General features: G+C 45.1%; 1 protein-coding gene across 1 annotated transcript; it reads left to right on the forward strand.

Annotated features, from left to right (window-relative positions):
• Positions 1–7002: 7002 nt before the first annotated feature.
• On the forward strand, positions 7003–7953 carry LOC310711094 (G-protein coupled receptor 42-like; the record flags this gene model as incomplete). The annotated part of the gene is made up of 1 exon (XM_083512567.1): positions 7003–7953. One exon carries the CDS (start codon positions 7003–7005, stop codon positions 7951–7953), a length of 951 nt encoding a protein of 316 aa, XP_083368693.1.
• Between the last annotated feature and the right edge of the window lie 5646 nt (positions 7954–13599).

Here is a 13599-nt window from a genome sequence, read left to right on the forward strand (position 1 = left end):
TTCGGACTGGGGCTGGCCGGCTTTTATCTGCCCCAAGGCATAGGGCGGCCCCAATCCTCTGGTGACTTGCCTCTCCTGGCCTGGAGGCAAGCACTCCTCCTCCGGGAACTTAGTTCCCTCCACCTCTCTGCCCTGAGCCTCTGCATCTCAGGAGAGGCTGGAGGGTTACCGGACCCAGAGGCAACCTCAGCTGCCTCTGACGGGGCTGAGAGTGGAGCATCTGTAGGCAATGGGTCCTCCATCCCCTCAGGAGCCAGAGCGGACTCAGCTGATGCCTGCACCTGAGGATCCAGCACAGGTGAGGACCCTTCAGGCTCAGGCCCCAGCCCTGGCTCAGCTGGTTCTGGAGGCGGGGAATCCTGTGCAGGCTGGGATCCCTCAGGTTCAGCATCCGAGTCCAAATCCCAGGCCATCACAGGATGTCTGAAAATGCAGGAGAGGAGAGTGTTGCTGCACTTACCGTAGGTCCTGCTTATGGGTTTCTCATGGGCACCTGGCTGGTCATTGTGAGAACAGGATGCTGGACTAGATGGGTCATTGGCCTGATCCAGCAGGCTTTTGTTATGGATGGGGAAGGAAAGTGGGTGAATTGATGGGGGGATGAGGGAACTGACCTCCTCAAACCCCTAACAACCTACAGTAAGCATCACGGACTGGAAAGGGTTAAAAAGAAACACCTATGCTGCACAAATATGTGATTTGTTTTATTTTTTTGCTACAAATACTGTATTACGGTGCAATACCTTACATGTATTCATGGAATTTTACAAAATGACAAGAAAAATACGGAACAGATTTTATCCCCTCTTTTACAGTCCTTCCCCCAGGGTGTGTTTGTGTGTTACCGAACATTGCTCTCACTTCTAGGAACTTACTTCCCCAACTGCACCTATTTAGCTATGTCGCAATATCACAATGCCTGTCTTCCTCAGTAAATAGACCATCTTTCACAACTTTGCTGGCCTGTACAGTTAGGAGCTTGACACTGTTTTGTATTTTGAAAGCAAGAGGTTATGAAACAATAAAAGTAAATCTGTGATGTCTGAGTTCCAGGGAAATCAACTGGAAGATGACTTCAGACTTTTCTAAGACTATGTATCCAGACTGCTACCTCTGTTGACTCAGGCCTGCCACTCCCCCACCCCAACCCAGGTAGAGGTTTTAGATCTTAACAGCTAGGGATGTCACTGAGCAGGGACCCCATCACCACCCATGGTCTTCTCCCAAACTTGAGTGGACCATCACCTACACCTGGGAACTATAACATGATGCTCATGAATATTACAGCATCCCCAGATACTTTCTTGGCACCTGCCAGTGCCTCTTGCCCCTCTTAATGATGGCTTCCATTCTAGGGCCTCTGTGAGCTGACCTGGGAGCAGAAATACTTTGATCAGAGCTAGGTAGGGGCCGAAAATTTATTCTACCACAGTCCCCTGGAGGAAGCTCTGAGGCACTGGGTGTCATTGGCTGTGGGACCTGCTAAAAGATGCTGGATATGATGAAGAGCCTGCCTTCTGTCACTTTTATAGAATCTAACATACAAAAATCAGACTGTGAAACTTTTCACGGTATGGATCTAAACATCAACTTAATCTACACATTAGGGTGGTTGTGTACCTTGCTTTACAGAGAGATGCCAGTTTAAAGACTAAGAGCATAATAAGAAACACAGCCATCATTTGAAATTCTGAATTTTGCAGTGCAGTTCTCTGACCAAGTATTGTGTACACAAATGCATATGTCTGTGACAATCACACAAACACACACAGATTCTACTGGGGAATATTGCTCTGCAAAAATGTGTGTGTTAGGCAAAACATGGTTAAAAATGTTTTTCATTGGGAGAAATATGCACTAAACACTAAAGGGTTTTCGGGAGGACTGTTAAAACTATCACAATCACCATCACGCTGCTGTGGAGAACCGAACATAAGAAAGGACAAAATGAGAAACTGAGAGAAACTGAAATTGGCAAATTTGCTGATGCCTAATCAGGATGTAAGGACGCGGGTGGCGCTGTGGGTTAAACCACAGAGCCTAGGACTTGCCGATCAGAAGGTCGGCGGTTCGAATCCCTGCGACAGGGTGAGCTCACATTGTTCGGTCCCTGCTCCTGCCAACCTAGCAGTTTGAAAGCACATCAAAGTGCAAGTAGATAAATAGCTACCGCTCTGGCGGGAAGGTAAACGGCGTTTCCGTGCGCTGCTCTGGTTCGCCAGAAGTGGCTTAGTCATACTGGCCACATGACCCGGAAGCTGTACGCTTGCTCCCTCAGCCAATAAAGCGAGATGAGCACCGCAACCCCAGAGTCGGCCACGACTGGACCTAATGGTCAGGGGTCCCTTTACCTTTCCCTTTAATCAGGATGTAGCTCTCAGCAGAGCTCACCTGCTTGTTCCTTCCCATCTACCTCTTGTGGCCTGCCTTAGTGTTGGGTGTGCAAACTGGGACATGCATGTTGGGAGCAGTTCTCATACCCTTCCTGCCTGGGGAAGCAGGAGGCCCTGTCAAAGGAAGCATTTTATAGGCTATTAACAGGGACAGGAGTGAGCAAACCAACAAACACTCTAGAAGCAGGCTAGATCTCCTCTGCAGCAAGCTGGAGGGAATACAAACAACAGCTGTGAGCAGGAGAGCCATGAAACGCCAGCAAGTCAATATTCCTGTTTCATTGGCTGTGCATGTGTCAGACACTTCATTAAGAGGCCCTCTTTCCCTTCCAACCAATCCTGATCTTCAGACACTTTTATCGGTTAATGCGATTGTGTTTGCATTTTTCTTTTTAAATGCCATGCAATCGTTCAGCACGATGACCTGCTGTAAATGTGTTACTGGTTTAAAGAAGCTGTTTTGTTGACAGGGTGGAAAACGCGCGCGCGCACACACACACACACACACACGGGGACAGTTAAATGTAGTGTAGCAAAGTACATAGTTATCTGTGGACCACACTCTTTGGGGATTAGCCTGGAAGCTTCCAGAAGCTGTGAAGACTCTTAGCCCCTGTGGGTTGCTAGCTTTTATAATGGTCTTGCTGGCTGTTTAACACACACAAAATTAAATGAGAATTAAATGAGAAGGCTTTACCTCATATTGGGGTAATATTGTTGAAAAGGCAACATATGCTAAATTTGAATGGATAATGTTGGTATTAAAAGTAGCAACAACAACACCAGCAGCTGAAACTTAATCCAAATAAGACAGAGACACTGTTGAAGGGGGGATCATCTAAATTGGGTTAGGGCTAATACCTGTCATCTGGAGATGGTCCTTAATCCAGATACTTGCTTTACATGGTCTGGTGGTGCTTTGACAAGCATATCCCCCTTATCTTACCTTACTAAGGGAAGAAGGAATGATTAGATTTTTTGCGAACATTATTTTTTTGCTAAATTCATACCATACATTTAAAACTCTCTTAGACCACTTTAACAGTCACGGCATTTCCTGAAGAAACATGGGAACTGCAGTTTGTTAAGTGTGCTGGGAGTTATTAGTGTCACGACTAAAGTCTTTGAGGGCAGAAACTGGAAAGTGCTGGGAAATTCTGGAAGCTTCTAGAAGGTTCACTTCTGATGCAAATGACTACTTCAAGGTTATGCTGAGCCAGTAGAGATAAATTCTTGCACTCAGTGAGCTACGCTGTATCTCTCTCTTACTTTCATTTGTACCTCATGAGTCTGAAGTTTTTTTCTGAAGATTTTGCAACAAGCCTTTGCCATTTTAGTAAAAGTTTTTTCTTTTGGACCTTTGACTCTGTGTGGTCTTTTTTATTTATTGCAAGACGCTGTCCATCAATTAGGAGATCCCTCAAAGAGCTACAATTTCCAAAGTTCGCCATGAAAATAGCAGGAAAGAACTGTAAGCTGGTATACAAACCCAAGTTTAGTTACTTTACTTCCAGGGTTTTTGGGGGGTTAAGGGGGCTGCAAACAGCTTGTTTCATTTGTTTTCAGGAAGTGGCTATTATGTTATGGGAAATCTCAAATACAATGCGGAAATTAACAGTTGGGGGAATAAACTGCTGTGTCACTGCAGCCACAGCTTATGGTAAGGCCCATAGCTCAGTGGCAGAGCTGTTGCTTTGTGTGCTAAAAGATTCCAGGTTCAAGCACAGGCATCTCCTGGTTTGGGCGGGGGGCAAACTCTGAAAAGTGGAAACTGCTGGTGCCCTCCAGCCCCAAATCAGAAGAATACTGCCTGTACATTTAGTCCCATATCTCAGGTTCTGGAAGTGCTAGAAACTCACTTTTAAAAAAGGAAGAAAGCTGGGTATCTGGGGATTCTGGTCTGTTTCAAGGGGCTGCTTCTTGCCTAACCCCCACCCCACCGCTGCATAGATGCCCATGTTTGGGACAGACATCTGATTGAAATCAGATCTGCTCCCATTCAGGGCACACAATACTGAGCTAGCTCTGAGCTGGCATGGGGGCAGCTTTTTAGGTTTCTAGGAGAACCGTTTCCCACAGTGGCATCTTGACTGAATCACGTAGGCTGGTGATTATTCAAACTCGAAGGGGGAAAAAAAATAACAGGGAAATGTCACCTCCGGGGTGGGGACATTTCCCCAGCTTGTGCTTCTCTGATTGGCTCTCTTTGGAGAGTAAACTTTCCATCAGTCAGCAGAGCATGCTTCCTCACTGAGTCACTGAATCTGTTTTCTCACCCTGGTGGAAATAATGCCATGTGATATGTCACTAAAATAAACATTATTTGAAATGCTTTTTTTTTTTTTTTTTAAATGATGGCCCATAAAGACTAAAACTGCGGAAGGATGAGCGGTATAGTTAACAATTGCAGAGAGTCAATAAACCAAAGAATAATGTATGAAATGGGGCAAAGAGAAGCTGAGGAATCAGACTGTATAGTCATTAGGAAATAACTTATTTTTTATTTTAATCAGTGATTGGTTACTCACTTAGAAAAACACTTCAAAACTGGCACACAAGGGAAGAATAACAGCCATAAAACAGGGTTGGGGGAACTTAAACAGGCCCAGGAGGAAATGCAGTCCCCAAGCCTCTTGGAAGCCAAATCTCACCTCAACCCCAAGCTACACCCCTTCTCCCCAGGCATCATCCTTCCTTGTCTCCCTCCTTGACAGTTTTTACCAGGCTGTCTTTGCACCCTGATAATGCCATTTGCTTGCTAAGATGTAGGATAGATAGGAATGTGTGAGTGCGTGTAGAAACTAGCCTACTTCATAAAGATCAATTTTATATTTAGTGTTCTCACCACTTTTGCCTTTGGGGAATCTTTGGGTCTCCAGATGTTGCTGGACTACAGCCCCCCCCCCCGTGATTGGCCATGTTTGCTGGGGCTGATGAGAGGTGCAGTTCAGCAATGCCAAAGCTTTCCCATACCTGCTCTTAAAAGATGTTTTTTGGCTTTGGAGAAGCGGAATAATTCCCTACTGGCATCAAAGACTCATTTGATATAATGTCTAGTTTGGTAAAGTTCCCAAAACAATTCCCCCCCTTTTTTTATAAAAAGGGTAAATAAATGACAACAACAATGATGATGCAATAAATAGCAAAAGCAGAATGGCAAGAGAAAGCAATGGCAAATCAAAACAGTGAAAAACAGGCATTCACCTGGTGTTAAAAATAAACTGTGGGTGGTGACAGGCAAGCTTCCTTGGGGAAGAATTCCAGAGATGAGATAACAGAGCAGGCTGGTCCAGGTCATCAGGCCCTTAGGCGCTGACGGCGGGACCCTCAGATTGGTATCCAATGTGGTTCTTCATACCTGGCAGGTACCTTACAAAGTTTGAAATGTATCAAATCTCTTCACATATACAGTCATGGGAAAAAGAAACAAAATAAAAAAATTTCCATCAAGTAGCACCTTAGAGACCAACTAAGTTTGTTATGGAGGGACACGGGTGGCACTGTGGGCACTTTTGGCATTGGTGCTCTTGAAGACTGGGAGGGTGGTGCCTTCAGCTCCTTCTTCTTCATCATCAGGTGTCAGCCTAAAAGGCTCCTCAAGGGGATCCTTGATATTGGATTCAGGGGGCTCTTGTCTTCTGATTCATCCTCTCAGGTTTCTCTGTTTGGCACAGAAGTGGCGCTGTGGGTTAAACCACTGAGCCTAGGACTTGCCGATCAGAAGGTCAGCGGTTTGAATCCCCGTGACAGGGTGAGCTCCCATTACTCGGTCCCTACTCCTACCAACCTAGCAGTTCGAAAGCACGTCAAAGTGCAAGTAGATAAATAGGTACCGCCCCGGCGGGAAGGTAAACGACGTTTCCGTGTGCTGCTCTGGTTCGCCAGAATCGGCTTAGTTATGGTGGCCACATGACCTGGAAGCTGTACGCCGGCTCCCTCGGCCAGTAAAGCGAGATGAGTGCCACAACCCCAGAGTCGGCCTTGACTGGACCTAATGGTCAAGGGTCCCTTTACCTTTACCTATGTAAAAGAGGGTGCACTTTATTTTTCCCATGACTACATATATTTGAGCTTTATCTCCAAAACCCCAGGGGCTAGTAGCTTGGTTTATGTCAAATGTTAGTTGAGATTTTCAGGGTTGCAAAATTTTGTGGAAGGCAACAAAGCCCCACAATCTTGACCCTAGTTGATGCTCCCAACACTTTCCCTAAAGGTAACTCCAAATGTACAAGGAGGTCTGTTCCTGCTTCCGAGTCACTTGTTCTCCCCACCCCCACCCCCACCATTCAATCTAGGTGTATGTAAAAGCCCAATGGGCCATTAACAATTCCTGCTCTTGCCTAGCTTTCCGGGAGTTTATGGCTTTATTGCCTTGGCTCATGGTCACCTGCACCGAACAATCTCTCACAGTCCATTTCACCTTAAGCGCAGTTTGCTCCCTGTGTCTCAACTCTCTCTCTCTCTCCAACACACACACACAGCTACTCAGCACTCAGTTTGGGAGCCCTCCGGTACGACTCGAGAAGTTGCTGGAGAATGGACGAGCAGGTAGGCAAGCAGTGATTAAAGGAAATGCCTTTGCCTCAGCCTGCCCTCTGATCCCGATGCTATGGAAGAGTGGGAGACATTGGTCTCGTTGGTTGTCTACGGGGTGACCATCCTCCTGGGGCTGCCCGCCAATCTTCTAGCCCTCTATGTCTTCTGTTGCCGGGCCAAGGCTCACCTGACCCCCAACCTCATCTACATGATGAACCTTTGTATGTCGGACTTGGTCTTTGTCCTTTTCCTACCGCTCAAGATGCTGGAGATAAGCAAGGTGAAGTGGGTCAAGCCAGACTTTGTCTGTCCCCTTTACAACCTGATCCACTTTGGCACCATCTACACCAGTGCCTGCTTCCTGACTGTGGTCAGCGTGGGGCGCTTCCTAGGAGCTGCATATCCCATCCACTATCAGGCTTACAAAAAGCCTTGCTACTCGTGTCTGGTCTCCTTGGGGATATGGAGTCTCGTCGGATTCCATGGGCTTCTCATCTTTGCCCTGGAGACCAACAGGGACATCCCGTCCAGGGTCTTTGAGAGCAATGGCTCCTCTTGCTACAGCAACTTCAGCAAAGAGCAGCTGGCTGTGTTGGCACCTGTGAGGCTGGAGCTGTCCGTGGTCCTGTTCTTCCTTCCTTTGGTCATCACCTCTTTCTGCTACGCCGGCAGCATCCGTGTCCTGGTTGGGTCGCATCTAAACATGAGAAAGAAACGCCGTGCGGTGCGGGTGGCCACAGCCACACTCTCCTTCTTTGTTCTCTGCTTTGGTCCTTACAATGTGTCCCACGTGGTGGGCTTCATCGTGATGGATAACGTCTGGTGGCGCAGTGTGGCTGTGCTGCCCAGTGTATGCAATGCTTTCCTGGACCCCTTCATCTTCTTCTTCCTCTCCTCTGCCATGGATGATGGGATCACTAAAGTATGGCGCTCCATGATGGAGAAGTGTAATTCCATCCGGCTGAAGATTGCTGTGGCCCATGGGAAAGGAGATATCAGCCAGGGAGTACTTGCCATTGCCTGAGTTGTGTGTGTGTGGGGGTTCCTTCTGGAGCTCAAGCATCCGGGGCCTCCAAAACCTTAGGAGAAATGCAGGCTTCAGTCTGGGATGGGACAGTACATTAGCCAGGATGTTGCCAATTCAGAAAGGCATTAGGAGAGCAAATGATCTCAGCAGCCATGAACAGGAGCACAGATAAGGTGCATGGAACATGAGTGTAGCTTGTTTGAATGTCATCATCCTGATTGTTTGACGGTCTGAATCAAAGAATTTTACCTTCAGCATCCAGCTGTTCTAGGTAACGATAAACTAGTTTATTAGATTAACCTGCAATTAAGATGGGACCAGCAAACGTAACAATGTTCTCATTTTTAAAGACACAACATGAAAATAGAGATGTGAGTCATGGAATGGGGGTCGGTGAAAGAAGGGAGGCCAATTGTGGATTGCATATGACTTAAGGGCTAATCAGGGTAAAATGTCACATTACACTGTGATTGATATGATGTCTTTTTTTTTTTACTTTTTGAAATGGTTGGGCCATAGCTCATTGCCAGAGCATCTGCTATGCATGAAGACGGTCCCAGGTTTAATCGCCAGCAACTCCAGATAGGGTTGGGAGAGACAACGAACATCATTAGACAATATTGCTATTTCCTGCTTTTCTGCATATGTGTTCTTTTGTTCCCATCAGGGCCAGATTTAGGTTTGATTCAGGTTTAAGTTACTAAAGGTAATGGGGCCCTTCATATGTCCAGCTGTCCTTTGTCAATAACAAATTGTCACTGTTTTTTGTGTTGAATATATGCTATATGGTAATTTATGGACCTAATCAGTATCTAAAGCCATTTGCACATAACAAAATATGTATTTTATCAAAGTAATTGTTGAACTGAAATACAATTAAAAAGACGTTTATTAATAGTGAAATAATTATTAAGCTCTAATTTAAAATGATTGGGGGCCCATTACTTACACCATAGGAGCCTACACAACACAAAACACTGTTGCTGTATGTAGGTTTTATTTTATTTGTTTCTTATATGTACACCCATCCTGTTTTTCCCCCTTAAATTTTTTTTTGGGCCCCTATGATTCCCCGATGAAGACAGCAGGGGGGGGGGGAATTATGCTGGAACACAACCCAAATTTTGTCACTTTACCCCTGTGATTTTTCCAGGTTAAGGAAATGATCTCCCCTCCTCACCCCAGAATCAAAGAATACAGAAACGAGCATTTACGTTGTGCAAAAACTTAAATATAATGTGGAAAATAACAGGGGAACGTCAGGAAAAACGAGACAAGTTGCCATGTGAATGCAACCCTAAACATCTTCGCTCCCAAATAGCTGGAAGATTGGTAGAGCTCCCCCCCCTTGATATTTCCACTGCCCTTGGAAGTCCATTGGGTGGGAGGCTTGCAGAGGGCATTCTCTGGGGCAACCCCTTAACTGCAGAATTTTGATTTTCCCCACAGAGGTGTGTCTGGCACATTTGTTGTATATGATATAGTATCATTACATTCTGACGTCACACCTCTTTACCCTGAACTTTAGCATCTAAAATATACCAATACAGTGGTGCCCCGCAAGACGAATGCCTCGCAAGACGAAAAACTCGCTAGACGAAAGGGTTTTGCATTTTTTGAGTCACTTCGCAATACAAATTTCCCCATGGGCTTGCTTCGCAAGATGAAACGTCTTGCGAGTTCTTGCGAGTTTGTTTCCTTTTTCTTAAAGCTGCTAAGCCGCTAATAGCCGCTAAGCCGCTAAGCCGTTAATAGCCGCTAAGCCGCTAATAGCCACTAAGCCGCTAAGCCGCTAATAGCCGTGCTTCACAAGACAAAAAAACCGCAAGACGAAGAGACTCGCGGAACGGATTAATTTCGTCTTGCGAGGCACCACTGTATCAGAACCCACCCTATTCCCTTGATTGTAAAGTAAATTGCTTTAACTGATTTTAATATTATAAACCTAGGAGGCTACCTTATACAGAGGCAGACCATTGGGATATCTAGCTCAGTATTCTCCAACACTGCCTGGCAGCAGCTCTCCAGAGTTTCAGACAGGAGGTCTCTCCCAGCCCTACTTGAGATTGAACCTGGGACCTTCTGCATGGTGAGCAGAACCTCAAGTGCTGAGCTACAGCCCTTCCCCATTCTTGTGTATGCCATTTTCATATTGTTGTAAACTTCCCTGGGGTCCTAAGGTGAAGGGCGGGTAAGAACACTTATCAATGAATGCTGTAAAAATATGTCAGGAAGACGTATTCTGCATCCAGAAAGTCTGCTTTTCATTGGGGGAAGAGTTGAAAGCCACAATTCCATACTTGCAGGTAGAAGTGGTTTAGTCTTCACGCTAAGCAACATCATGTGATTTTCCTGGCTGTGTGGCTCAACTCTCAGAATAACTCCAACTGAAGATAATGGCCCATTGCTCTGTGAAAGTGTCCTCCATCTGCATCTCAATTCATGTACGTTGCTTAATTCTTACAGGTAAACTGATTTATTTGTAAAACAAATAACTAACACGCACACATGCATGACAGATTTAGGAAAGGATGCAACAAATGCTGTATTCCATCTGGGGAAATTTATATTTCTTTGACATGTTTGGGAATCAAGGGTGTGGCATTGTAGGTTTCCTTTGGTGCCAATTCTGCAATGTAAGTGCATCTTTTGCCCCAGCGCTGTTAAACAAGGTGCATTTGCTGCCATAAATGTCAGCCTTGGCTCCTCCTGATTCTCCATTTTCTCACTGTTAACACCTACTTAGGGGAAATGTGTAGCAGCACGATGTCATCATTTTGTCTCCCTGTCACCATTCCAATGCATTAGTTGAAACTGGGTAGGGAACTGAACTGAAAATACACTCTGTAGTGATGCAACAGCTTAGGTTTCAGCTTAACTAGACATCACAGGAAGAGGAAGGGGAAGTAGCTGGGTGTGGCTGCTGATTCCAGCACGTCAACCATGAGATCTACTGAGCTTGTGGCCCAGTTCATATGGGGGAAAATTCTGCACTGGTTTTTCCCTGAGTGTGGTGGTGAATTCCCAGAATAAGAGTGACTGAAATACTGAGAGCCAGCATAGCATAGTGGTTAGAGCGCTGGGCTAGGACTGTGGAGAGCAGAGTTCAAATTCCCACTCAGTTATGAAGCTCTCAGCCTAGCCTACGCCACAGGGCCGTCGTGAAGGTAAATCGAAGACAGGGAGAAACCATGTAGGCCCCTTTGCACTACTTGGAGGAAAGGTGGGAGAGGTATGTCGTAATAATACCATTAATTTATTAATCACGTCATAAACCGCAATCTCAAGACATAAATAATAAAAACTGTTAAAAACACAAAACCAACAAATATTGTTAAAACAAAACTGAAACCCCCACTGGGAAAGCCCGGGGGAGCAAAAATATATTCAGGGTAGTGTTGTGTTGTGGTTAGAGAGGTTAGAGACCAGGGTTCAAATCGCCACTTGGCCATTAAGCTCACTGGGTGACCTTGGGCCAGTTACTGCCTTTTAGCAGAACCTCCCTCACAGGATTGTTGTGAGGGTTAAATAAGGAGGGGGGGGGTCATGTACACTACTTTGAGGTCCTTGGAAAAAAATATGGGATATAAATGCAACAATCAATCAATCAACCAATCAAACAAACAAACACAACAGTATTTCAGCATTGTTGTTGTTGTTGTCTTTAAAAAACTCCTTCTGCTGGTTGCTGATGTCTCGACTGGGGACTTCCTGCAACTGCTCAAGAGTTGAAACAATAGGTAAAAAGGTAAAGGACCCCTGGATGGTTAAGTCCAGTCAAAGGCAACTATGGGGTTGCAGTGCTCATCTCGCTTTCAGGCCGAGGGAGCCGATGTTTGTCCATAGCTTTCTGGGCCATGTAGCCAGCATGACTAAACCACTTATGGCACAATGGAACACCATGACACCGTTTACCTTCCCACTGCAATGGTAGCTATTTATCTACTTGTACTGGCATGCTTTCGAACTGCTAGGTTGGCAGGGGCTGGGACAGAGCAACAGGAGCTCACCCTGTTGTGGGGATTCAAACCGCCAACCTTCTGATTGGGAAGCCCAAGTGGTGTAGACCGCAGCACCATCCGCGTCCCAGTTGAAACATGTAGCGCACATGTCTGAAGAGTAGATGTGTGCCCATTTCGATGTACCTTTCTTGCTAGGTCCATCAGAGGAGGAAGAATCAAGGAGGGCTGCGTGACAAATCTTACTCTTCAGTAAGCACATGACGTAGAAATTAGCACGAAAACAACATCTGATGTGTGTGTGGGGGGGGAAGGAATAAAAACTCCACTCTTTTAAGGACTGGTAGTCATCTGTAGCACAGCAACACAGCAACACTCTCTCGCCTATAAGCTATTTTGTGTGTTTTTTACAAACATTTTACTGTCTAGTGACCTAGAGTCAATCTTTGCTCACCACAGGCAACCTGGTAAATGGTAATTTGCAAATTTGCTTTTGCCTGTTTGTCTGGCAAGTCCTAATTCAATGATCCAGTCAGGATGGGGGTGGACATAGTTCACGACTCTGTGCATACACCTTTATTTTAAACGAATATCACACACAGTGAACAAACATAGATGTAAATCTGAAGTCAATGGTTTGGGAAATATGAATTGCGTAGGTTTATAATAAAACTAGAACGATGCGAATTTCTTCTCTTACCTCTAGCCCTTGCAGCTGGTTAACTTCTCTTCCCCATTCTCAAGGTCAGCTCCCGTACCTCCTCTCCTTGCCTTGGAATAGCTAGATTTTGTAACTATCTTCAAATAGGCAAATGATGGGAGGGCGCTTATTTCATGCCCAGTTCTAATACTAGCCATACTTCAAGGTCTTTGAATTAATTTACAAAACTTTGACCAACTGAAGTCCAGGGTACCAAAGGACTGCCTGGACCCTTATATCCCAGTGTGATCCAAGTGCAAGAATCTGACTAAACATCAGGAAGAACTTTATGACAGTAAGAGCTGTTTGACGGTGGAATGATCTCCCTCAGGAGCTGGTGAACTCTCCTTCATTTGAGGTTTTTAAGCAGAGGTTGGATGGTCACTTTTCATCAGTGCATTGCAGGAGTTTGAAGTACATGACCCCCAAGACCCCTTCCAACACTACGATTCTTTGATTCTATGATCACTAAGATCATCTGCAGGAGTTTCGGTCATTCCCTGAGTTGGTGAGGATAATTTGACATTGACACAAAACCAAACCTTTGGTGCCATCAACTCCAGTTCTGTGGAATGCTCTGCTGATGGAGTGTCTTCCCTTTAACTTTCCACTATTTAGTGAAAACTTTTCTATGCTGCCAGGCTTATGCAGACAATTAAGAAAACACGTTCTGTGAAAGTTAGCTGACAGTTTGAATGTTTAGGTGGTTTTCACCACACACACAAACACACACGTTGTAAACCACGAAATTGCAGTATACAAGCATTTTTATAAATAAAATGAACGCAACATTTTTATTCCTTTATTTTATTTCATATGCGCCTATGCCACTTAACACCAAAACGGTCTCCTGTTGGTTTACAGAAAGGTAAAAAATACAACAGAAGCTAATTTTTTTTTTACAAAATACAATACCGGGTCAAATAATAAAATCCCTTCCATACAAAAATATCACAACATAGCAGCACATATAGAAAACATCTT

The sequence above is a fragment of the Podarcis liolepis genome, assembly GCF_965112155.1.
Source record: "Podarcis liolepis genome assembly, chromosome: 7".
Classification (NCBI taxonomy): domain Eukaryota; kingdom Metazoa; phylum Chordata; class Lepidosauria; order Squamata; family Lacertidae; genus Podarcis; species Podarcis liolepis.